Source organism: Pangasianodon hypophthalmus, chromosome 26 (assembly GCF_027358585.1).
Source record: "Pangasianodon hypophthalmus isolate fPanHyp1 chromosome 26, fPanHyp1.pri, whole genome shotgun sequence".
In the NCBI taxonomy this organism is placed as follows: domain Eukaryota; kingdom Metazoa; phylum Chordata; class Actinopteri; order Siluriformes; family Pangasiidae; genus Pangasianodon; species Pangasianodon hypophthalmus.
In genome coordinates, this window is record NC_069735.1 from 7,844,523 (window position 1) to 7,871,695 (window position 27,173).

Here is a 27,173-nt window from a genome sequence, read left to right on the forward strand (position 1 = left end):
AGATCCTTATAATTTTGAAGAAATGCAGTAGACTATAGTATGGCATTTTGTTTTGATATGAAGTTTCATTGTGACGTTTTTGGACTATCTATCTATCTATCTATCTATAAACCTCTTATTGCTTCTTATTGTTTGATTAATACTTGTTATCCAATATAAAGTTATAGACCTTCTGGTGATGGTATAATGAAAGGAGTGAAACATAACAGAGTATGCTGTTATAGGAAAATAATCAATAATGGGGTGATGTGATGCAGCCTGATACAACGCAGAGTTACTATTACCACCCTGAAGTTGATTATATTCCAGTAACAGCACATTTATTTAATTTATTAAATGTTTTTTAAATGTTCCCCTATTTTCTACCCACCAGCCAGCTCTCCCCTATCACACAACAGCTAGCAACTGGGGAACACGTGCTTCCTCCGAGACACATGAAACTAGCCAACCACATCTTTTGGAACTGCTGCTCATACAGCATCACAGGGCAGTGTAACACATTCAGAGGAAAGTGCTATCTACCCTCTTCCGCATTCCGCAGACATGCATGATTGCATGGCTGCAATATATGGATGACAGCGGCATCATTGGGATTTGAACTCGCAATCTTCTGATGCTTGGCTGAATGCTTTTCTGTTTTCTGAAGCCCCACTGCATGCATCCTACCCATTTATAATTACATTTAATATTGTGGAACATCCACAAGACAACTTAGTGTCCACCATACAAGTAAGTTGTTACTATAGAAACAACATATTAGAGCGAACCCTGTGATTTGCCCTACAGTCAGAGCTGTGTTGTTTCAGAAAAGTTGCTTTCAGAATGTTCTATTGTCTCTATCTGAAAGACTCTGAGATGTGAGAACTCCACCACAACAAAGCCTGTACTCAATGAGGCCCCTGATTATTTATGTGTGTGTGTGAGTGTGTGAGAGTGTGTGTGTGTGTGTGCGTGCACGCACATGTTTGAGGGCGTTTCTGCAAGTAAACACCTCTCCAGCTGTTGAAACCATCCCATCACATCTGGATGAAGGTGATCAGGGGATTTTTACACCCATTACTGCAGGTGATATGACACACTGTCCTTGTCTACTGATATAGGAACAGGTTTCTCATAAATAGTTAAATCTAGTATGCAGGAGGGGGGCATGGTGGCTTAGTGGTTAGCACTGCTGCCTCGCACCTCCTGGGTTGATCTGAATCCCGTCTCCGCCCTGTGTGTGTGGAGTTTGCATGTTCTCCCCGTGCTTCGGGGCTTTCTTCCGTGTACTCTGGTTTCCTCCCCCAGTCCAAATACATGCATCTCTAAATTGTCCGTAGTGTGTGTGTGTGTGTGTGTGTGTGTGAGTGTGCCCCATCCAGGGTGTCCCCTGCCTTGTGCCCCGAGTCCCCTGGGATAGGCTCCAGGCTCCCCGCGACCCTGTGTAGGATAAGCGATACAGAGAACGGATGGATGGATGGATGGATGGATAGTATGCAGGAATAAAACAACACACAAAACAACCATTGTTCACTAACTCCTGAATTTCCATGTTCCACATTCACATTAGGTGCTTCTTGCCTTTTAGGTTACAAAGCACAAGCAATAAATAGGAATACAAATGCAATTGGGTGGATGTGAGTGGATTCACAAACCACAAATAATTACAAATGAGGTTAAATTGGAGCTAATGTCAGGCTGATAGCACTACATTACTACATTACTCCATTGTTAAGTAGACAAATCAGGAATGAGGGCTCTTTCCATTTGTGTTTGCAGCATTGTGTTGCTGGTAAAGATCTAACATTTTGCTGCTTTGATTGTGATTACTCCTTTTTATGAATGTTATTTTTATATCAAGAGTATGAAATCTTATAAACATTGATCTGATTTTAAATGTAAATGGTTTTTTTTTGACATGTTAACAGATTCTTTTGTAATTTTTAGAGCCCTGTGCTGCCTGGAGCGGACCTGCATGTGAAATAAAAAACAGCCAACCTTCCTCGTCCTCCAGTCAACCCAAGCTGCAATGCTGAATCTCTCAATAGTTCTATCTATCTATCTATCTATCTATCTATCTATCTATCTATCTATCTATCTATCTATCTATCTATCTGTCTGTCTGTCTGTCTTTAATCTTGTATAATTTGACTTGAATTGGGTTTTGAACAAAATTATGGGAAGTCCTTGAGTAGATGAGTTGCCACATCATTAATCATGCTTTCGACCATGTGTGGAAGTAATGCAGCATGACCGCAGTAATATTAAACATGCCACATTTTCACTCCTCTTGCTTTACTCACTGGTAACAACTTTGATTTCCAAAGTGGTTTCATAGCAGATGGATATTTGACACAATTTGACCCAAGCATAAATTGAACCTGTCATAAATTGACCTCTCTGGTATCACAAAATGACCTATGTCAGGAATAAAACACAATGGAGCATGCTGTTCTAGGAAAATAATCCACAACTAGGTGGCGTGATGCTTTTATCACCCTGAAGTGGATTATTTTTCTATAACAGCATATCCCAAAGTGTTTTATTCCTCAGCAATTAACCAACAATTCCAATGTTCAATTTATAAATGAATACCATGCCATGCTTTTTTGTCATTTATTGCTACATTTAATGATAAGTTAATTCCTGTTATCACCAACATTAGAGCAGCTGTAAACAGTTGTTCCCTCACTGGTTGTTCTCTCTCCTGAAGTCTTTGTCTTGAAATAATGCTTAAGAAATGTTACTTATCACATTATTGCTGTTAAAGAATATTAATCAACACATTTTGACCAATCGGATTTGAGAATTCAGCAGCACTGTGTGAGTGTGTGTGTGTGTGTGTGTGTGTGTAAGGGAATACAGTAACATTTATAACATTCCTGGTGGTATGTGGAACTGCTTTGATCTAACAACCATGTGGTTTAGTTAATTATTATGCTTTGAACTTTCTTAATCACCATTTTCTCTGCAATCATAGAGTCCTTTCTGAACTGTAAGTATTGAAGGAATCTCAAGTCGTGTTTGATTTCAGCTCAATCCTGAAGATCTTCTACCTCATTATTAAGAATCATGACATGATGTGGTTTGTATTAGTCATCTAGCATGTGCATCAAAGAGTCTGGGCACAGTTACATAGCGTTGTTTTTAGTCTGGCCTCAGGCACCACTGAGTCTGGGCCATAATGACACCTGTCTCATAGCGTTAATTAGAGAGGAGAAGGCACTCTGTGTCTGTGTGAGACAGATAGACACAGAGAAGACGTTTACGGACAGTTTGGAGACCATCCCTACTGAGCTGTTGACCTTAGTGACAGGTGTCTCTCTCTACATATTGCACTGTGTGAGTATGTGTGTGTCAGCGGTGACAGCCGTTTAAGCTGGCATATGGCTACTAAGTTAAGGAAAGTACCAATCATAAAAATACCTTAGATATCATTTCACTTCTACTGTTGTTCATGGCATAACTCGCAGTTTTGTTTTGTTTTTGTTTTTTGTTTTTTTTACCATAAAATGGTTCAGTTCACTTCAGTGCTAGAAATATCAGTCACCTAATACTTTTTTCCATTTAAAAAATATTGTTAGTGCTGTTTAAAATTCTGTTTCTAACTTAACTAGTGATGAATGCAACTGAGATTACTCATGACACATTATTATGATAGAAATGGTAGCAATTCAATTTAAAATATCACAACAAACAGTTATCAAATAATCTTATCGGTTTAAAAGCTATTCCATCCTAACTATTGTCAAAAGTCCAGGGTCCCTGGTTCGATCCTGCTCTTGAGTTACTGTCTGTGTGGAGTTTCGCAATGTTTTCCTATGTGGGTCTGTGTGGGTTTCGTCTGGGTTCTCTGGTTTCCTCCCACAAGCATACTGAAGATGAATTAATGTTTTTCTCCTAACCAGCAGCAAATGTTACTGATCTTATACCAACATGGATAGAAAAAACACACTGGATAACAGTTGAGCTTTTAAATCTGTAACTATTTGTTTCTATTATAACTAGTGACAAATTCGAAGAAGAAATCTAACTAGCTACCTAGTTAGACCTTCAACATTGTTATGGTAATATTTCGTCCCATCCACAGTGTATTCTCACCTCGTTGCTCCAGATCCAGGGACTGAGCATTCACAGCTTCAGGATGAAGTGGTTACTGAAAATGAATGAAAAACGAATGAATATCTGTTTACTGAAATAGCCTAACAAGTGACACTTAATTAAAAAATATTGACTTTAAAAATATTCTATTCAGAACAGTTCTAGCAATAACACAGTCTTCTGAATACCCTGTTACAGAGCTTGTCTACTCTATATATGGCAAATAAACCTAAACATTCTGAGGATCGCAGGGCTCAGTGGAGTTTAATATATGGCTAGACTTTGCACTTTATTTTGCTGCAAGTTCCAGCAAAGAACCTGACCGTTTTATAGTTATACACTCCTGAGCAGAAAAAAAAGGCCAAAATGGCAAATTAAGCTTTTTAATGGTCTTAACAACAAACCATTGGTCAGAAAATGAGCAAGAATGAAACAAATGCACTCGGAGAGCTCCTGTGCCTCCATTAACTCATTTACTTTTGCTGCAGTGAACTGTTTGGGGAAAAGCTAGAAACAGGGAAATTCACTTATATAGTCTTCTTGCACACAAAGGTAAAATCTTGATAATGATTAAAGTGACTGATGTAAAATTCAAACTAACACATGTCTGGGTGTACAAAAATATCTTCTGGGATTTTTTTTTGAAAAGATTAGTCATTATTTGGTGATCTGCCACACCTGATGCAGACCTCATCAAGAGCCACAAGACTTAAACATTTAGAGAAATCGAAGGGAAAAACTATCCTATACTAAGCTCCTTTTTCTATTTGTTTAATTCTTGCTAGCTTCCTGACCACTGATTTGTTGTTCAGACCATTAAAAGCTTAATATTTTGCTATATTTTTTTCTTTTTTTTCACCCAGGAGTCTGTGTGTATGTGTATGTATGCTACACTAGAGTTCAAATATTACTAGGAATAACATGACCTTCTAACACTTTAAACTACAGTGTAAAATACTTTCAAACTCCTGCACAAAAACAGTCCTAATTAGCTACAAATAGGAGGGGCGTGGCTTGGAGGTGGGCGTGGCCCCGGATCAAAATGGGAGGTGTCCGCTGGAGTATAGTAACCTTGTGCACCAGAAGCGCACGAGCCAGAAGCGCAGTAGGACACAAATAGGGTCACATCCATGCATGCAGTATACATGCTGCTGTTATTAATGCATAGTTGTGAGGTTTTGCTGGAAGGAGCCGTGGACATGGGACACTGTTCTGCCAGAGGAGGAGTGATGAAAGAGGCAGATGCAGGACAGTCAGGGTTCTTGTCAGGGTTCTTCTCATAGCTTTCCTGTCAGCACTTTGCCCTTTTGGCTTTACGGCATGATTCCAGCATTAGCTCTTGAGAAGGACAGCTACCCATGGGATGTTGGGCGACAAGGTTTATCCTGCATCTGAAAGTGTTCTTCACCATGATTATTTTGCTCACCTATGTGTTCTACTGTCTGACCGGATCCTGCGATTTCACGCCGCTTCCGCTGCACGAGCGCAGAGCAACTTTAACGCAAGTTCCTCAGGACCGGAACGCGTCTCTCCAGCGAGGCTTTCCGGCGCGAGTCCCTGAACAAGACGCGAGACCTCTTTCCGGGGACGTTTCCAACCTCTCGGTATCCGACAGCTTCGGGACTAAAGAGTTTCCTCAGGCCATCATTATCGGTGTGAAGAAGGGCGGCACGCGCGCGCTGCTCGAGTTCCTGCGCGTGCATCCCGACGTGCGAGCTGTGGGCGCAGAGCCGCACTTCTTCGACAGGTTCTACGATAAAGGACTCGAGTGGTACAGGTGAGTTCTCATCTGCTGCATCACTGTGCAAATCCTCCCTGCTGAAAAACAATCAAAACCAAACAAATGCAACCATCACAGACATTCTAACGGTTTCCACTACAAATACCATTACAACCCATCAGCTAACCATTAAAACCATTACCATTACTGGTCCTTAATGCTCTCCACTAGACATAACATGCCACCAGTGGACCAATAGAAGGCAACAAATGACCAGTAGAGACCCACAGGGACCATTACAGTTTCTGTTCAAACTAATACAATTCCCATTATAACCATTAAAACCATTACAAATTCTATCAGGGTTTCTATTGTTTTTTTTCTGTCTTTCTTTTTTTCAGAAGTGCTGTTTTCTAGCCTAATATCCTATGATTTATTTGCAAATAACATTCAGTTCATTCTGGTCTTCCATTCCACTTCTGGATTCATACTGACTTTGGGCAAAATAATAATTTGAAATGAGCAAACTTAAATACATTTATGTTTTCTGGCAAACAGTAAAGACACACAACACCACTTCTCATGCCTGAGGATGCTCCTGCTGTCAGGTGTGTGTAATCAGGTGTGAGCGCAAATAAAAAAGCAGTAATGTAAAAGAATGAATTTATTTTATTTTTGTAAAAAAAAGAAAAAAAAAAAAACCTGATATTTAACCTTTTTTTGTAATCTGTTTTATTCTCAGGGCAAAATGACCTGAAGGTAACATGTGCCATATAAATAGGTGAATGAGAGTGCAAAAAGTAAATAAATGAGCAAAGCACATAAAGTTACATGTTAAATTTTTTTTTTTAGTATGGTTTCACTTTTGACCAGTTTTGACCCCCGACAGAACGCAAGGGTTAATAAGGGTTAATGTTTCTCCCCACAATCTAAAAGTGAAAACTAGGATCTTTCATAAACCATTCATTTGTTCTGTTGGTGGGACAAACCAAAGAACTCATAACAGATTCAGCAGGAACAATTTGTTTCTAGAGTGCATACATTTATTAGAATTTGTAATAAATTATATTTTACTTTAATTTAATATAGATAAATTTGTATTAGTTGTACAAAGTCAACTAGGCATGCTTAACATAAAAAGAACAAGCTAAAAAAAAAATAAAAGTTAAAACCACGTAGATGAAACTGATATCACAAAACACATTCATGTAACATTCATTACCCATATAGCCAAGGTCCATAATATTTTATTTTTGACAAAAGAATATTGCATTGGATTTTACAAATTGGAAAACAAAATCGATATGCCGTGTCTCAGAGTGTGGAGGAGGAAAAACAACGCAGAGGCGGTCAGGGGAACTCTGTAGCGTTTTACCAATGATGCAGTGTTGTTGTGATCGCACTGTGAAACTTGTAAGGTTGAAAACATTCAACAATGGGTACAAATGAGAAGATATTATAGTCATATTGTTTCAAAACCCAGCCATAAGGATTCATTTCATTTGTGCGTTCAGCTGAATAGAAGAATCACACAATAACAGCAGAGCTGGATGCATAACCCAAGGTCAATAGTTCAGAAGGAAATCAACTACCTACAAGGAACGTGCTACTGGATATTTCCAATAAAAGTGGAGAAACTGAGAGATCTACCACTATATTCATCAGTGCTATGTTTCATTTGGAAGCCATGAAAGAAAGTTACTATAGATGTTTTAACCAAGCTCCATTTAGAGGTAGGCAGTTTGTCCCAGAAAAGGTGGAGACTTGTCAAACTTCTTTAAGGAAACATGTGGATTAGTCATGTATGGCACTAATGGACAGTCTAGGACTTACAAAGTAAAGGGTGGTTGCATGAATGACATAGAAAACTTATCCTTTCTTCAGAACTTGGTGACATCACCAGTGGTGTTGGGGCAGATTACAGAGGAACCTACACTAGACACATCAGATTGGGATCTGCATGCTTCTGGTTACAAATGGCTTCCCGAGTCAGTTGGTTACACTGGAATGGCTGAAAATATTTAATGTTAAATGGTGGTAAAAAGAAAAACCCCTAAAACTACATCATCCACTGTGTTTAAAAGCAAGCAGAAACCACTTACTTGTCTCCGGGAATGACTGGTAGCCTCTGCTAATTATTAAATGTATCTCTCTTTGATGACCATGTAATTATTCCAGCAAATCTATAATTTGGTACGTACGCCTAAATTTGTGCAATGGCTGCTCCAGATGTTTGCCAAGCTCTAGTCTTGTAGCATCAGTTTTGGTCCAGTCTGGTAGTGCACCGTCAACCTTCTGTTTAGAAACATGAAGACTAATGTTGTTGACCACTAATGGACTGTTTAAGACTTACAGAAAAAGTGTGTTTGAATGGATATGACATAACCCATCCTGTCTTCAGAGCTTAGTGACATCACCCTTCTTCAGTGAAGCATTGGCAGATTACAGAGGAACCTGTGGTAGATTATCCTTGTTGGGATCTGTGGGTTTTGTGGCTCTGTTAGTGAGTCACTCTATGACTTCCGATTTGGTGGATAAAATTTGGTGCTAATTAGATGCAAGCAGAGCTCTATAACTAACTACAAGGTCCATTGTGTTTCAAAACATGTGCTTGTCTCTAGGAGTGATGAGAAGCCAGTGCTAATGCTACATTCAACTTAATGGAAATGTGAAGCCTGAACTTGCAATCATGTCATTTTCAATGGAAGCTAAATGAAAGTGTGTTTTGTTAGCAACAAGCTAGCCAACTAACGTTAGTGATCAGCAGTTCATGACGTATTTGCTTACTCAAAACAGCAAACTGTCTGGTTATAGATTGTTATAGATGTAACCAACTAATGTGACTATGTTGATTGATCTAAAATAAATACTACTATAAACTCTTTTAAAGTAGTGATGCAATGTTATATTTAATGCTGATGGTGTGAGCAGCCATATTGACATGACATTAAAGGCTGAACTCGGGGTTGAAGAGACTTTCCAGATTTCCTGAGTAGGAATTCCAAGTTGTTTTTCCTAGTCTGAGGTTGGAAATTCCAAGTCACAAGCTTTATTCGAAAGTAGCAGAACTACTTGATGTTAGCTCCAAGTTAGCTTGATGACCAAGTAAGTCAACAAATTTATAATATGACAGGTAAACAAAAAATTGTGCATTGTCTACTAAGAAAGATCTACAGCAAAAAGTGTGTTTGCTTTGACACGAAACACTCATCCTTTCTTCAGAATTGGTGTAGTCACCATCGTTGAGTAGAGAAGTGTGCCAGATTACAGAGGAGCCTGAGGTAGAGCCTTCTTGTTGGGATCTGTGCTTGTGGTTTTGGTAGCAAGTCAATCTATTACTTCCAAATAGCTCAAAAAGTTCCTTCAAGAGTGATGGGTATGCTAACTACTTCACATGTTCTCTTGCTGATGATGGACGTTCTCCAACACATCTATAATTTATCAGGGAAGCTGGAATATGTGCAATGCCTGCTCTGTACTTTTGAACCAAGGTCTAATAGCAGCAGTTTGAGTCTGAGGGCAAAAACGTTTAGAGTCATGGATATGACATATAACAAACCTCACCCTTTCTTCAGAAATTGTTGACATCATCCTCATTCAATGGCGCGGTGGTAGATTAAGGAGGAACCCGAGGTAGATGCTTCAGATTGGAATCTGCGTGCTTGTGGTTGGTTTTGTGAATCACTCTATTACTGTGAGACATGCTACGGCTCATACCACATCTTATAAATACTTTCTAAATGGCTGGAAAGGTTTTAGTGTTAGAGTTTCATTCAGAACCCTACAAGTATGATCAAAAAACGTTTAAGAGCGAAGGTCCATAATGTTTTAATTTTCTTATATAGCTAGACTGTTTTGGAAAGTCTAAAGAAAGTGTTTCTCTAAAACCACAGCAATTTGGCAACAATTACGTATTTATTCATTAAAGACTGACACCTCATACTTTTTAGCAGTTTATAGGAACGTTTAATGTTGTGGGAAGTCTGCAAAACAAGTTAGTTCCTGTTATCACTTATTTTATAACAGCTGTAAACAGCCATTCCCTCACTAGCCTTTTTTTTCTCTTGCTTAGAGATAATAAGAGAAACAAAACGCAGATTGTCATGTTACCGAGAAATCAGAAAGTGCAAAGTCCTCTGTCCTGAAGACTTTCCCATGGCATCAAGCTGACACTGACACTGACACTGGAGACTCCTTCCTTGAATGTTAAATAGTCCCCTTGCAGAAACCTCACTGTATTAAAGATTATACTTTTTTTTTGTTAATAGCTACTTTTAAATTTCTTTATAATTTGTTTTAGATTATATGGAGAATCTGCCATGCAGGTCCCTGTGAATTAGCCGTTACTATAGAAACACTAATGTATTAAAAGGAGTGCATTAATATAAACCTGTGATTTAGCTGGCAACCAATCAGATTCAAGAATTTAACAGCGCTGTGGTATAATGTATTTTTGCATACATAGTAGGGCTGTTAGTATGTATATCGCATGTTTATGACGGTGTTGATTAAACAGTGGTGTTTTTTTTTTTTTTTTTTTTTTGTAGTGTGCACTTTGTCTAGTTGTTTTTGCTTTGTTTCCTCATTTCCCATCTGCTCTGATGCTTGCTTATGACTATTTCCCAGCACAAATGAATAATGTAGGCTAGAGAGAATGACCGCTTTGTGTATAGCTGGTCTTACAGCATAATCTAACACTGAATTCATTTCTAATCCAACAGTCCTGATCTGGGTAATGAGGTATAGGCTACTTATTATCTCGATCTGTTGTGTTAGAATGGGATTGATCTCTTTGGGAAAGTAGGTCTACAGGAACAGGGTTAGTGAACACTGATCTAGTACACCAACTTTACAAGGAGACAACTGTAGTGTAGGCCGGGACTCTGCTTTAGTGCTTCCAGGCAAAATAATGCTTTCTTGGAAGTAATCAGAATTTATTGCAGTTTTGGAAGTAATCATAATTTATGTGGTGTTAGATGTTTTATGTATGTAGACGGTGGTTTTAATATCCACTCTGTTACAGTGTACAGGTAGTCAGGAAAGAAAATATGGAACTAAATGACCTAAAATTGGGGGATGTTTCTCTGTAGTTAAATTGTTCTTTGGTAAATGTTTGGTTCTGGCTTATAGGGAGATGCTCTGTATGGACATTTCCACTCAAGTGTACAGCACAACAACAACAACAAAAAAAGAATCACACATTTATTCTTAAGCAAGTTAATCTAGACAGCTTTATTTCTTCATTCTTACCTTTGTTCTGGATGATCCCAGTTAGGTGTGTGCTCAGTGTTTGTGTGTCATTGATCTTTGTCCCTTGTCACTCTGGTCAGTTCATTAATATCACTTGCCAATAACATCCACAGCTTAGAGCACTCTCTCATTGGCAAGACATTCAGTCTGCTGCCAATAAAAAGACTGTTTATTGACCTCTCTCTCTCTCTCTCTCTCTCTCTCTCTTTCTTTCTCTCTCTCTCTCTTGCTAGCAGTGTCTCGAAGGAACAAGACTGACATACACCTGGATTGATAGGGATATGAATATTCAGACTGGCCTGCGAGTATTATTTAGTCATGTTCATGAACAGAGTTTGGAATTGTGGAAACTGGCTTGTATATTTTTCTTTCTGGTAGAATGACCTTGTGTAAGAGTGCCTCACATACACACACACACACACACACACACACACATACACACATACAGTATGTCATCACTGCTTGTGTGGGGACCATAACCAGATGCCAGACCTGTCAACACCAATGAGATTGTGTATATGTGTGTGTGTGTGTGTGTGTGTATGGACGAGTGTTTAGTGACAAGTCAGGTGTTGAGTTTGCCAGCTGGAAACTGAGGCTAAAGCTGATGAAAGTCTAAAAGGATAAAGGAAGTAGTTGCTGTGTGTGCGTGTGTGTGTGTGTGTGGTTGGGTGTGTGTTTGGAATTAAACGCCCATTTTTTTTCACACATTATCACATATTGCAAATCTACCTTTACAGTAAAAGAAGCAAATGGCTGTATTTGTCACAAGATACTTCCAGATTAGTTTCTGTCAATGTGACTGTGGTGCTCTTGAACCATGGCAGTAAAACTACTTTATGTTTTCATGACTCCATAAATTCCCAGCTGGTGTGAACGTTATCTCCAAATCGATTCCATGTGAGCTTCAGCTGCTCATGGATCCCTCCCTACCTGACTTTATTACGCTGTTGTCTGGCGGGAGGTAATTAACCTGCGAGATGCTCAGCGCTGTAGCGTGTATCAGATGTTGATACTGTTTACAAAGCTGTTAGCTGGATTGCTATAAATTAATACAGTTTGAGTTTGATGTGTCCTGTTCTGTTCATTCAGCTGAAATTGTACTTGAAATATTAGTCTCCAAAATTTCAAGTATAAAAAATATATAAAACATTACAATTTTTCACTTAATTAGGGTAAAACACTGCAAGTGAACAGGGTAATTTTTTAAAACAACAGATATCACCGAAAACCGTGCAAATTAATTACTGATATTCTGATATACTGATGTATAAGTATTTTTATACTTAATGAAAACAAAAAAATCCCTAGGAAGATACACATCAGAGAAAGAATTTTTTTTATTGAAATGTTTGTTGGAAAATATTTTTTTTATTGTTTAATCAAGAAAATTCCACTCTTATAAAATTGTATGTATTTTTCAGTATAAAATCTAACATTAATTTTTACAATTATCAACATTTTCATTTCATTTCATAAATGCATCTGAATCTACATAAAACTTTCCAGAGTTTCCACTATAGTCAGTGTAGTTTATAAAGTTTATAATGGAAATTGACATGTATACCATAATGACAGATAACTTTACATACAATATACTGTATATATCAGGAAAATAATTTTTTAGGGATATATGACATGATGTGGCAAGCTTAAGCTTTTGTCAAAGTTTGTCTTATTGCACTGGTCAGGAATGGACAAAAACATTAAACAAACGAGAAGACATGTTTAACTAATTTAAAAATCAGAAATGATTGATGTCATTGCTTCTTTTTTGTCATTTTCTACATGTTCTACCTGTTAGATCATCATTATACAGTACATATTAATTATACATATTCACACACATGCGTTTTAAACCCACTGACAGGTTAATGCAACGATTTCCCTGCCCCAGACAATATTCATTCCCATCTTCCATTTTACGACACGACTATTCATAAGCAGCGTTTATAAAGAGTTTTCACCAATTCAGGATTGTAGCTATTTACATATATTTACACAGCACTCACAATATTACATTTCTATTTTCTTATCATGATTGTAGATTAGTTGTTATGGAAGGTGACGTGATTCAATGCCGATTGATGAATATAGATTTTCAGTGGGGAGAAAAACCTACAGTCAAACCAAGAGATCAATGTTTTGACACATCATTAGTTAACTATCCTTCACACCGAATGATGGCTCATCGTATTACAATACGCAAGGTGACTGAAATGTCGTAAGTGCTGATATAAGCATGCGATGAATATTCTTCATGGGTAAGCACTAGAAAGAATAGCATGTCGATTCCGGGTGAAGTATCGACATAAACTGATGTAAAATCAACAGTGATGTATGAAACTGCTGGTGAAATGGATTGCTGAAAAGCCATTAGAATGCATCAGGCCCTAACAATGGTTTGGCTTAAGTTGGTTCGCACAAAATAATATACTTCAAATATATCATATATCATATATATATCAAATATGATTTATTTATTACTTTCAAGCATACATGTTATCTGGCTTCTTTTACTCTTTATTATTAATCCTGCAATTCTATCACACAGACTGTTTCAACTGTATTTGTATTGTGTTAAAATTTTTGGGTATGTCCTTGTAGATTCAGACTATTGATCGCCAGAAAGAGACCCTGGTCACTAACGTAAAATTCATCATTGACTGATCAGGTTTATGGATGCTGAGGTGGAAAAAAAAACGATTATTTTCATTCGTTCTGTCTCCCCATCAGAGCTCAGAGATAGATGACTTGTCAATACTAACCTTCAGACTCGATCACATTCATATACCAGCCAAGCAAATTTCACTGAGCGCTGGTACAATCAGTTATCATTAAATTAGTGTTGGGTTATAAAGATTATTATAATTAAGCAGTATAAGCAAAAGCATATAAAAATAGTTGTATGCTGTCATCACAAAGGGTAGTTTTACAATGAGACTCGAAGTTAGCTTTTGAAAGTAAACGCTAGAATTCTTGTCTAGTATTCATTACAATCAAGACTTCGTCATAGTCATTATTCTTGATGGCTCATGTGGTGTAGTCTTGGTGCTTGAGGCATTAGCTGTATTGTAAGTGTACATCAGTTTTGGGCGTGACCTAACATGAATGCTAAGTTGACTAACACTATTTAGAACAATGCAGTCAAAATATAACACACATCCTCAACAAATCCATCTGAATGCAGAAACACAATACATTAGCTCAAGTGTCCAAGCATGAATAAGGTCAAAGTGGGGTCAGCGTTATCTGGACGCAGGTGGGCTAATGCTAAAGAAACCTGTGTGGCCAGTTCACTGAACTCACCTGTGTTGAACAGGGTCCGTTATCAGTGATTAGTCTACTGTGACTGTGATAGAAAAATAACATGGAAGTTAACCAGTAATGGCAACTATAGTAGAGTATGTGTAAAATACATTATCAAGTATTCTGGTATTTAATACAAAAGAACCAAAATGTTAAAGTGCCAAAATAAACTACAATTCCTACAAGTTCCTCTTTCAGCTGCTCCAGTTAAGGGTCACCAACGGTGGATCATTGGTCCGCGGATTTGATTTGGCACAGTTTGTACACCGGATGCCCTTCCTGACGCAACCCTCCCCAATTTTATCTGGGCTTGGGACCGGCACTGAGAGCGCACTGTCGCATGCAACCCCAGTGGTTGGGGTTGGTTCCCTGGCCAGGAATCGAGCTCGGGCTGCACCGGTGAGAGCGCTGTGGCCTAACCACTAGTCCTCCAGGGACCCTCATAAGAATACACTACAATACTGCACCTAAATATAATGTCAGTTAAGTTGTTAAAGCTAATTTTTAGAGTTCTGCTGGATGATAGCTAACACTAACACTAACTATCCTTCAGAAAACATGCTGGTAGTAACCACTATCCATTATTCTGTTTCTTTTTGAATATTACTAATAATCAACATGGCTGCGCACAGCATCATTAGTAAACAAAGTAGTACTTCTTACCTTTAAATGAGTTATAGGGTATACACAGGTATTTGCTTTAGATTAATCAACATTCAAACATATTTGCTTGTTAAATCTATAACACTGACTGTACAGTTCACTGTTATATACTTCACTCATCAGAGTTAGCTGGCTAGTTTGTTGCTAATAAAAGACAAACATGGTGGCGTCCATGTTTTTTTTCCTACACTACTTTGTACCTCGAGTGACGTCATTCCGCATCCTGACTTAGCATTTATAGGATCATATTATAATTATAAGATCATAGGATATTATCAATCTTTTAAACATTTTTAACAATTACTTTTTAATTTAAACATCAGTAATAACAGTTATATAATAACAGTTTTTTGCAACATGCAACAAGTTAGCTAACACGTTGATACCTCTGCATTTCCTCCCTGACTGATTCTAGAAGTTTCTGTGCTGTTCATGAGCTCTTTTTGGTGCTAGACAAAACCCAGCTCTGGCATGACTCAAAACCCTCACCGGAATAAATTATTTCCTGTATTTCTGTAATACAAAAGCATTTTCATACCAATTCTTCTTCTATGACCATGATATATTTGTACACATTTCAGCACATATTTCAAATATATGTATCAGAAACACTGCCCAGCCCAGGCTAAAATTGTAGGCGGTCATCTGTAATTGCTAACTGTAACTGGAGCGTAGATAATAGCCATTGACAAGTTTAATGTGATGTGCCAAGCCCACACACACTTTTCTTCATTTCTTTCATTGTACCATTGTTCGAATGCATGACTAAAGAGGAAAAGGACGTAGAGAAGGGCCCTTGCTCTCTGGAACGCACCTGCGTGAACTGTACTGTACTGTAAGTCTGCGAGAAAAGTGCTTAGCTTGCTTTGTGCTTGTAATTAAGTTTATGATGTGGTCATGGCTTTATTTGGAAAATTTACTGTCGAAGGCAAAATTCCCTCATGAAGATTGATTTATACTTCATGATTTATACTCTGTATCTGGATACATCAGTGTGTGGCTTGTCGCTTATTCATAAAGAAATGTCCGACGTCTAGCTAATGAATAAGGTGGTGTTGAGTGTAGAGGAATTTCATCCCTGCTTTAAGTAGCTGATCTTCATTTTATGGCTGTTCTGTTCTTTAATGAACACCTTATATTTTGGAAGTTTGGTATTGCTCAAAGGGAAACGCAAGGAAACGTCTGGGATGAAAAATTCATATTACATTAACTGTAATATTCAGTAGATGATGGTATCTGTATGGAACTTCACATATTCAAAGAGGGGGAATTAAATAACATGTATTACCTATTGTTGTTGGTGTTGTTTTGACAGCTATACTATCTATACTGCCATACCATAATATTCATGACTTCCTGGAGCAATGATTACACTGGAATACTGTCCCGTGACTGCGTCATTCCTTATTTATAACATTGCCTTGTCCTTATTTGTCAAGTAGCGTACTTAAAGGAAAAGTCCACCCTGAAGCACACTGAATATTTTAGATATTAATATTTATGATGTGCTTCGTGATTCTGGTGCTAATTAGTTTATTGGTGCTGTGTTTTCATTATTCCTGTGAAAAGTTTGCTGTTGCCTGCTGCTCTCGCATCACAGGGGGACTTTGTTATTGCTGGCGCACTTACAATGGTGTTTAGCAAGAGGAAACATTTAAACATAATGGTCAGGTTTTGCAAGAGCAAGAGCATTTCACTTAACTCACTGACTATTACCCAGCGATGTTCAACTTCATATTAATGAGAAATTCAACATAGACGTTCCAGAATGTGATCTAGCTATATAGTGCAGTGGTACTGATTTATGGCAGAGACTCAGCTTAGCTAGTTAGTGATCTTTGAGATGATGAGCGCTCTGGTGTTGATGGCAGTATTAGCAGGAAAGGTGTGGAAGTTTTGGAAGCTGATCTGTTTGTGCACAGGGTACAGATGATGAGGTGAGAGAGCTGGACAGACTAAAAGACTAAAGCGCTGCTGCATCGCTCTCATCGCTCTGTATCACAGGTAGAAATGAAGCAAGGGCTCAGTCCCTTCAGTCCCCTCAGTCCACTTTCATCAGGTAGCCAAATGGCGTAATGTAGGAAATGTCACGCCAATGCAGGAATCCACCAGAAACTCCACTTCCCAGAATACATCATGGTACTCTGGTGTTTGATCTCACCTTGCTTCCTGGTTTTTATATTTTGGATTGTGCCCTTGTATTACTCTCTGCTGATCGCCTGACATCTTGCCTGTTCCTGTTAACGAGTTTGCGGCACGTTTTGGATTAGTTTGCTAGTGTTAATAAAATTCTAAACTGCAGTTGCGTCCGTCTCCAACTCTGTCGCATGACATGTAACTGTTAGCCAAAGTGAAAACAGACCAACATTTTGACAGATGTTTAGACTAAAAAAGGCAATTCAGACTTTTATTCCGAAATACACTTTATGGCCAAAAGTTTGTGGACACCTGACCATCACACCCATATGTGTCTTCCCCAAACTTTACCACAAAATTGGAAGCACACAACCTTATAGAATGTCTTTATATGCTGTAGCATTACAGTTACTCTTCACTGGAACTAAGAGGCCCAAACCTGTTCCAGCATGACAATGCCCCTGTGCACAAAGCGAAATTAATGAAGACTTGGTTTGAGTATCAGAAGGTTGGAGTATCAGAACTCGAGTGTCCTGCACAGAGCCCTGACCTCAACCCCACTGAACACCTTTGAGATGAACTAGAACTCCAACTGCACACCAGACCTCCTCACCCAACAACAGTACCTGATTTCACTAATGCTATTGTGGCTGAATGAACACAAATCTCCACAGCCATGTTCCAAAATCTAGTGGAAAGCCTTCCCAGAAGAGTGGAGGTTATTATAACAGCAAAAAGGGACTAAATCTGGAATGGGATGTTCCAAAAGCACATATGATTGTTATGATCATTGTTTATGTCCACAAACTTTTGGCCATATAGTGTCTATCTTGGATGCCAGTGAAGATCACATGTTAATTATAAAGATTCATTCAGGGTGGATTTTTTCCCTTTAAGCTACAATAGACTTGTTTTTTCATCAGAAAGTGTGAATTTTTAGGAGTGAATTAGGAGTCGTCTTCTTCTTCTTCTTCTTCTTCTTCTTCTTCTTCTTCTCTCTCTCTCTCTCTGTGTTTTTGTGCTTTTTTGCCCATGTGCCTTTCCCCTATATATATTTTTCACAAAGATTGTATACACACATGCATGCTCACAGACACACACACACACACATGCACAGCAGAACACATTTTTTCGAAACAGCTGGACACAGACGTGTTTCTGGCTGATGTTTTCCAAGGACGAGAAATCTCTTAGGGTGGGCTGTTTAACCACGTCCCGAGAAGCAGTTTCCTTCAGTCCAGTTCTACTATTTCATTAAGGCATCACAGGGTCAGTTAGGAATTCTAGGAATTCTGTGTGCTCTATGTTCACTCATTTATACTGGCAGAAAGTCTTACAAATAGGAGAATTGCGGATTAATTCTGTCTGTAATGCCATAGTGTTTGTTTTGTACATTTCACATATACCGTATTCTTCACATCTGTTCAAACAAAAATACATCAGATGTCCAGTGTTTGTTGAAAATAAGCTAATTTAGGGCTTCGGGCAAAAAGCGGAAATGAAAATGAGCCAGGAGTGACAGAACATCCTTCCGTCTAATTAGCCTGTAGAAATTACTAATACGGATGTTAACTTCCTGTTTATCTCTTTTTGATCATTAAAGAGAAAAGCCTTGCTGGGTTTTACAAAGAAAGACTGTGAACAAGATTATGTAACATGGTAGCAGTGATTGTTATCAGATGGTGAGATGTCACAACGTTGACCCGGGGAGGAGGAAGTGGTAAGTTTTTAAGCCTAACTCCGGGTGTTTTCCTCTGTCTTGTGAAGTTATCTGGGTCTGTAGTCAAAAATGCAAATTGAGTGATAACCCCTGTCCCTCCGCCACACACACTCGAGTTCAGAGAAGCTGTAGAGTAGAACTGCAGCTGGTAGCTACTGATTTTCTCATAAGATAGCAAAGACAGGAGGTAATTAGTGAGACATATATAACACACACACACTAGCAGAATACACACTATCCCACTGTCATTTGGTATATTGTTTATAATTTATCCCTGTGTTATGCAGTGATGTCAATCTTAGTATATTTTAGTCATCTAAACCCCTCATATATTTCTTCTAAGTATGCCTTTTCAAACTCCCTACTTCCATTTAGTTGAGTGTAAAGTGCACACACACATACACACACATACACACACACACACACACACACACACACACGGCACTGTCATTAGCGCTGAGGTAGTGTCTTCCATGAACTGATGACACAGACCCTAAGGCTTGTATTTAAGGGCTAATGCCATGTTTATATTGCAGCCTTATAATCACTTTAATCTGCTTCCCAAGATTTATCCATCCCAGATTATTAATTCTTTGGCCTTTTAAACCATGTGTGCTCATAACTAAACACGCTAATAAACAAAGCCATCCTCCTCATACATGTTTGCTTAGTTTTTATGGCAGTTGCTTGTTGCATTTCCAGCTGACTCTTAATTGCATCTCCCAGTCTCTAGAAGCTTCCATTTGCCTCTGTAATGACAAGCCTGTGTCCTCCAAAGTACATTTACAGTGCACTTAGGCTGATACCATGTTTACATGAGCTGCTTTAAAGGCTTTTTGGGTGGTTTCTCAACAGATAATGAAGGAGAGTGTGGATAATTGAGAGGGTTCTGATGGTGGGAACCCGTCTTAGTGAGTAGTGTCCCAAATGACATGGCAGTGAGGGTATGTTTCCCCAGTGCTCTAATTTTTCTGAGAAAGACTAGACTATAAGATAGCTGTGTTGTTTGGCTTCGTGGAAGAACGGAACCTTGCTATCATAAGTTTCTGTCTTGGTTAGATAGAACCTTTTAGGTAATGAAAGGCTAAAGAGGCTTGATATTAATTATTGGTAATTGATAGCGCAGTGATACTGAATTCTCAAATCAGAAAGTGTGGATTCATTTCTAGAACAGCAGCGCTGACAGTAGTTCTGGCTGCAACATAAATGATGGGTTTACATTAATGATATACTGTATGTTACTGTTTTTATATACAGGGACTTATAAGGTGGCACTCCACACGATCTAAGGCTAATAAAAAAAAGATTTAAAAAAAGAAAATGTTATTTAACAAAAAAAAGAGTAATTGTTGATATGGTTCAATTTTCTGCTAGAAGTTTATGTAACATTATTATTATGAAGGAGATGTCAGTGTCAGTGTTTCCTTCACCTTCCAGTCACCTTCCATAACATTAAAACTTGTAATAATTAGCACATTGCTGTGGTATAAGAGGAATAACACTTTGGGCTATGCTGTTACTGGAAAATAATCAATGTTGGAGTGGTGTGATAAAGCCCTATACAGTTATTCCCAATGTGTGTTACTTATAAAAATACTCGCTAATGAAGATGTGAGAAATGGTATCTTAAGAATTTCATAATTTCAATTAGATCAGTAGAGATTTGCATAGGTAGTTAATTCCTAAACTAAAAATCTTACTCCAAAATGCAGTTATTATATCAAAAGCTATGTTTCCTCTACCATCTTCCTCTCTATTCCCAGCCGGTTCCTATCTGAAGCCCATTACTTCCAGATGTGGCACAAGACCACTGGGGAGCATCAGACACTCAGGGGTGTGTCGTCTGGATCAGTTCCTCTGACAAAAAAAAAAAGAAAGAAAATAAAGTAAAAATAACTAGGCTAGTTTTGCCAGATGCACTTCAAGCCCAGCATTTTTCGCACAAGTGCCAGTGATACGAGATCTGAGAAGCTCCTGTTTAAAGAATCACTCAGTGATCGACTATGACTCTTCTGGGCATTCCTGTTCAATGGTCCAGCCAAAATTGGACCACAATTATCTTGAACTGAGATTTTGCAGATGGTGAGGATCAGTTGTAATCGGCATTATGGGTAGAATAGATGGACAGACTATGTTAAATCTAGTGCTGCCTACATGTGTGGATGTGTATCATGCTTTACTATCTTTGTGGGCAAATGCTATCCCTGGAATTATGGGAAAATATGAAAAGGCATGGAAGTTTGGGGATATTTGTGGTGGAAAAGTGTATTATTTAAACACATGTCTTTGTGTTTATGAGTGTTGGGGTAATAGAGCAGGTGGGCAGTCAGTGTGTAAATAATCCAGACTTCATCATATAAGTCAAAATTAAAAAAAAAAAAAAAAAACCTATAGTTAACCCAAAGAAGCAAGAAGGAGCAACTTCAAGTCAAGTCAAGTGAGCTTTTATTGTCATTCCTCTATATAGCTTGTATACATTGGAACAAAATGCCGTTTCTTCAGGACCATGGTGCAACACATAACAGTACACAAGACTACATAAAGTGCAAATACACAACAGTGTCAGACGAGTCCAAGACAATTAATACACTGTAAATTATTGTGTGATGTAGCAGCACAAGTGTAGCAGCAAAAACGACTTCTATACTATAAAAGTGTCTGATGTAGTGTTGTGAAGAGCGGTGTGCTGTGCTACTGAGTCATACTGCGTTAGGTGTTTGACTAGCCCAGCATTGGGAGGCAACAGGGTATTGAGTAATCTGACTGCCTCAGGGAAGAAAGTGTTGCGGAGTTATTTATTATTTATTGCGGAACCTGTTCTGCTTTCTGTCAAATTTCCAGTAGCTGTATTCATTTAATACATTTAAAACATTACTGTTACCTGGTTTTAACCAAATGATCCCTGTATTGTTAGCCAATACCCACCTATTAGTTTGCTAAGTCTTCTCTGTCACATGAATACACTTGGAAGAGTGCGATAACTGTCCTGTATACAAGAGCTAACCTGGGATTTGTTAGCATCACCTTCCAGAATCCTTCCTACCCTGAGAACATGGCTGATTTTGGTCTTATGGCCTCCTAGTTGGGACAGTGTCACGATTCAAACTTGCAAACTCTCAAGGAGAGGCAGTTGTGCCAGTAAGTCTAGAACTGTTGATTAGCGCTGTATTTTAAGAGGCTAATTTAGTCAGACTACTGTCCACTCTTAGTCTGCTACTCATTAACTGCACATTCATTGTGCAAGGCCACATACTTGGCTGCTGGCTAGCAAACAGAGCGCTATCTGACAGCCAGGCTTCATGCTGGTACTCACATCTGTGCAGCTTTGCCCTGAGGCTAGCATTATTGACCCGCATACTAACCGCTAATGCTACACTAGGTGTGATCAAAACAAACAGCACAGTTGCTAGCCATCTTATCACTCCAGCAGCTGGAGATGCTTCTCGATAAACAACAGTGATGCTTATAACGTAAAAGGACTAACGAAATTAGTGTAGAATAAAAGGTTATTTAGCGAAGGTGGACCAGGCTGGCAGAGGATTTTTATCTTTTTAGCTTTGAAGATGAAGAGGTGAGACGGGTGAGTGCGTGGGCCTTTTTCCAGAGCTGGCAGAGCGTCTGAACTATTCGCTGATTACATGCTAGCTCTCCCCAATGTAAACACGATGTCAACGGACAAGGCAAGCACCACTATGGCTTCCATTAGCTTGATTACACTGAATTAAACACACACTTAGACATGTGTATGCACACACAGCCAAACAGTGCTAGCACTCGAGAAACTGGGCAGAGAACAAAAAAATGAACCCATTAATTCTGAGAGAAACTAAACGTTCTGCTTGCCTCCATGCTCATATTATAACATCAGAACATTTACCAATTTTGTGTGCGATCTTCAGAAAATCTGATCACATTATTATTACGTGGATATTGTTGGCAATTGTAAATAACAGATCCTGATTTTTGGAAGACATCATTGTTTTTTGAAAGATAATTAGCTAGCTTACTCAGTTATATTAGATAGAAAGCTAGCCAGAAAATTCCAACCTGAGTTGCAGTTGAGGAACTGTAGTAGGGTGCATCTCAATCAGCTCCCTAGCTCCCTAGGTCGTGAATCAGAATATCGTGTGTACGTGTTCCGGCTCACTACACATTGGGACAATGATGACTCAATTTCCGGCAACATGACTACGTACTCACGTTGTAAAATGTCACCACTGGCATTTATCTACAACAGGGAGGAACAATATCTTTCTGATATTATATGTCATATAAATTTGTTAGCTTAATCACATTTCTCTCGTTTCTTCATTCGCGTTTCTCTCATGGTACTTCAAGCAGGATCGTAGGCTAGCTAGTGGATTTTTTTCAATCATTAAACACTTAAAAGTCATTACTCTTAAACAAACCATATATAGAACGTCAAATAAAGTTCAAAATTGATCGAAGTAATCATTTGAGAGCCACAACAATGAAAACAAGCTACTTACATTCGTAGACGAGAATTCGTCCTCCATTTTTTTCGGGCTGAGAGGCTTTAGAAGATATGACGTCATCTCCAGTAAGGGAACATAGTATGCATCGATGGTTTTTGCAGTGCACTGTGGGAGCAAGTGAGCAAATGATCCAGCGCACTGGATGGACTGGACCCTTAAAATGGCCGACTCCCTGATCAGTGCCCTGACTACTGAACTAGGGAGCTGATTGAGATGCACTCGTAGTTACGGAGTTGAATAAAGTTAGGTTCTATGAATTGTTGTGTGTGCTGTTTGCTGTTATATAAAATCTATTTTCCATAATTTTCCAGGAGGCTTGGGTTTTTTCCAGTGTTTTTTGGGGGAATAGTTGTGGGTTTCACATTTAATTAAAAATAAACCTCATCCTATTTAGACCATGTCCACTTCCAGATACAGATATTGAGCAATAAACAGATACAGATACAGATACATATATAGACCATAGATAGCCTATGGTCCATAGGCTACGAAGGACTGTATCTTCCAGCTAAGTTGATGCCTAGCATTAGTGTTTATCTTGTGATCATGTGGTCTGTCACTGTGATATCTGAGTACTGATCTATGGTCTATGATACCTGTGCTAACTTTACATGCAATGAAGCTAAATGGAGGTTCACATTGAAATATTCTATATGAACCTTGTGCCAAATGACACGCTGGTTAATCACAGAGCTGGAAACATAGAAAGAAAAGAAAGAGGAGACTGCTTACCACAACCAGAGTGCCTGCCCAGACAAACCAGAAGCTAATCTGCCACACATGCTCACGATGGAAATAATGAGACACGGTTGCACACGTGACAATGGAACAAAACATTTCTTTGCATAAATAGCATCAACAGGGTTTATATGGTTTTAAAGTAATATTCCTGAAGTAAGTTACATGGTGGCTAGTAGTCATACATTGCTTAGGATACATGCAAAAAATTTCACTTAGAGACATTTGTTTGTTTTTTTTAAAATAGTGATAGTGGAAAAGAGAGAAAAAGAAGGAAAAAGGGAAATGATGATATTAGCTTTTTTCAATCCGTGTAGGAGGTCCATGGTCTTAGTAGCACTTAGAGAGCTTAGTGGCTCTGAGTAGAAGTTTTAGCTCTGTGCTGAGAACAGTTTCCAGTCCTCTGATGACAGCCAGGATTGTCATAAGAGACAAAGCACAACTCGAATTAGTGCAGATGGGGACTTGGAAAGATCATTAGAAGTCCTTTGTAGGAAACCCCACAGGAAATTACTGCTAAGAGATTTCTGAGGTTTTGAGGTTTGCTCTTTAAACCAACCAGACATTTCATTTGTAGCTGCTCATTCTCGCCGACCTTCATATCACAAGACTGGCATTTTAATGAAGGAAATATTCATGTTTCTGTCATTTCAAGGCTTTGGGTTATTAAAAGAAGAACTATGGGTGGGCTTAATCAGAAAGATTATTGTTAGATATTTATTATTAGGAGGGAAATGAATATTTTTGGAAATGCAAAACACACTGCAAAAGTTTGACTGTTGTAATCATTCTCAAGGCTGGCTCCCCAAATGTGTGGTCAAATGTAGCTTAGACAAATAAAAATCTCTATAAAGCATCTTTGCTGAAAACCATGTAAATAGTTTTGCATATCAGTTTATAGCAGCAATAAACACTAAAACTACAACAAAACAAAAAAAGTCCTAATGTCTGTGTTTTCATTCATTTTTAATTCCGAAATAAAAATGGGAAAACAAGAAAAGAGCGTTTTATTTTATTTTTGTTTTTCTTGGCACACTGTAAAATAATTCATCTTTTTTTAAAGAATAAAATATTGACAAATTTTTAAAGGTTTCTACTTGTTTCACCTAGAAAACTAGAAATCAAATATAGAATAGTTGGCTATTCTGCAGGCTCTGGTTAAGGTGTGTAATATAGAGATGTATTCTTTTTTTTTTATGAAAGATATGATAAAAATAGGATCAGCATATGCAAACATTTATTTTTAGGTGATTCAAATATTTTATAAAAAATTTTATCCCCAAAATGAATCAGAAATGATGCAAAATAAGCTAAATGTTTTTTGAATATCTCGTTTGCGTGTAATTTTTTAAAATTTTGAAATCAAAACACAAATTAATGCAACATACACAGATCCTGTAAGGGCCTTAATTCATTTTTTAAGGTGAAAATCAGGGTGTTAAACGATAAAGATCCCAGTCTGAATTTTTGACACAAGGAATAGCAGATTTTTGGTAAATCTGTTTTATTAAATTATATGATATTTTTCATGTTAGGTTGTATTCTTACACCTTTTTCTGGTTTGAGACTGATAGCTAACAGATTCTGTTCTGAATTTGAATGTTGTAGAAATCTAATGCCTCGTACACTGGAGGGACAGATCACGATGGAGAAGACCCCCAGCTACTTTGTGACACGAGAAGCCCCTTGTCGTATCTTCAGCATGAACCACAACACTAAACTGATCGTGGTAGTGCGGGATCCAGTCACTCGGGCTGTCTCTGACTACACACAGACTCTCTCCAAAAACCCAGGGCTTCCCTCCTTCCAGAACCTGGTCTTCAAAAACTCCAGCACGGGCCTGATTGATACATCATGGAGCGCCGTGCGGATTGGAATCTACTCCAAGCACCTGGAGAACTGGCTCCGGTACTTTCCGCTCTCACGCTTGCTGTTCGTGAGCGGGGAGAGGCTTGTAACAGACCCAGCGAGCGAGATGGCACGAGTGCAGGACTTCCTGGGCTTGAAGAGGCTAGTCACCAACAAGCACTTCTACTTCAACCAGACTAAAGGCTTCCCATGTTTAAAGAAGCCAGAGGGGAGCAGCAGGCCGAGGTGTCTCGGCAAATCAAAAGGCAGAGCTCATCCTCACATCCCATCTGATGTGCTGTACAAGCTCAGGGACTTTTACAGACCCTTCAATCTGAAGTTTTATCAGATGACAGGCCAGGATTTTGGCTGGGAATGAAAGTTATCCAGAGCTCAGTGGTAAAGGCTCCTAGAATTGCCACTGATACTGGTGAACCTTTAAGAAGGCCCTTAACTCTCACACACTTCAGGGGGTTGTACAAGAGCAGACTCTGAGCCCTGACCCCCCAAAGCTCATAATGGACAAAACGCCAACAATTTTCCCTTGGGAATGCTTAACATATAAATATTAAAGTGCTGGGTGTAGCAGCTGTTTCTTCTTGTTTGATTCAGTGATTATAATGTCAACACCATGCCAAAAGCTATTAATTTTTTGAATGTTTATTATGACTATTAAGTTGTTATTGCAGTACGAGCATTCAAAATGGTTGTACTTAGCATACAGTTGACTTGTATTAGACACAGGAGACAAGATGCAGCAGTCTGCTTGCTCTTTTAAGTTAGTTTTTTTTTTTAAATAAACACTAAAAATCAAATCACCCACTCATCTTTTCATCTCAGCAGCGAACACCTGAACCATTTCTCCCCAAATCTTTATTTAAATTCTTTTTTTAAGGACAGAAAGATGTAACTCGAGCTCTTATGTGTAGTAGCTTACTAGTTTATCCTTACTAGTTTATCCTAAACATGGAGTCAGTCAGATTGCATTCCAGTTTAAGAATGAAATTTCATTGTGTCCAAAGATTACTGTACAACTCATGATGTTTGGAGTGATCTCTTCAGTAACTGGATGGTAATGCTAGCAGATAATGCTTTCCCACATTGTGAAGTGTTGCAACCTGGGATTGAAATTGACTAAATTGGGATTATATGTCATGAATCTAAACAGAATAGCCCATAATTTTGAAGTGTTTGTTTGGGTAGAGGTGGCGGG

General features: G+C 38.5%; 1 protein-coding gene across 1 annotated transcript; it reads left to right on the forward strand.

The window, feature by feature from the left end:
• The first annotated feature begins 5,165 nt into the window (after positions 1-5,165).
• Positions 5,166-27,160, forward strand: si:dkey-121b10.7 (heparan sulfate glucosamine 3-O-sulfotransferase 3B1). Its single transcript, XM_026931728.3, has 2 exons — positions 5,166-5,857; positions 25,721-27,160. Exons 1-2 carry the CDS (start codon positions 5,439-5,441, stop codon positions 26,337-26,339), a joined length of 1,038 nt encoding a protein of 345 aa, XP_026787529.2. The 5' UTR covers positions 5,166-5,438; the 3' UTR covers positions 26,340-27,160.
• The last annotated feature ends 13 nt before the right edge of the window (positions 27,161-27,173 follow it).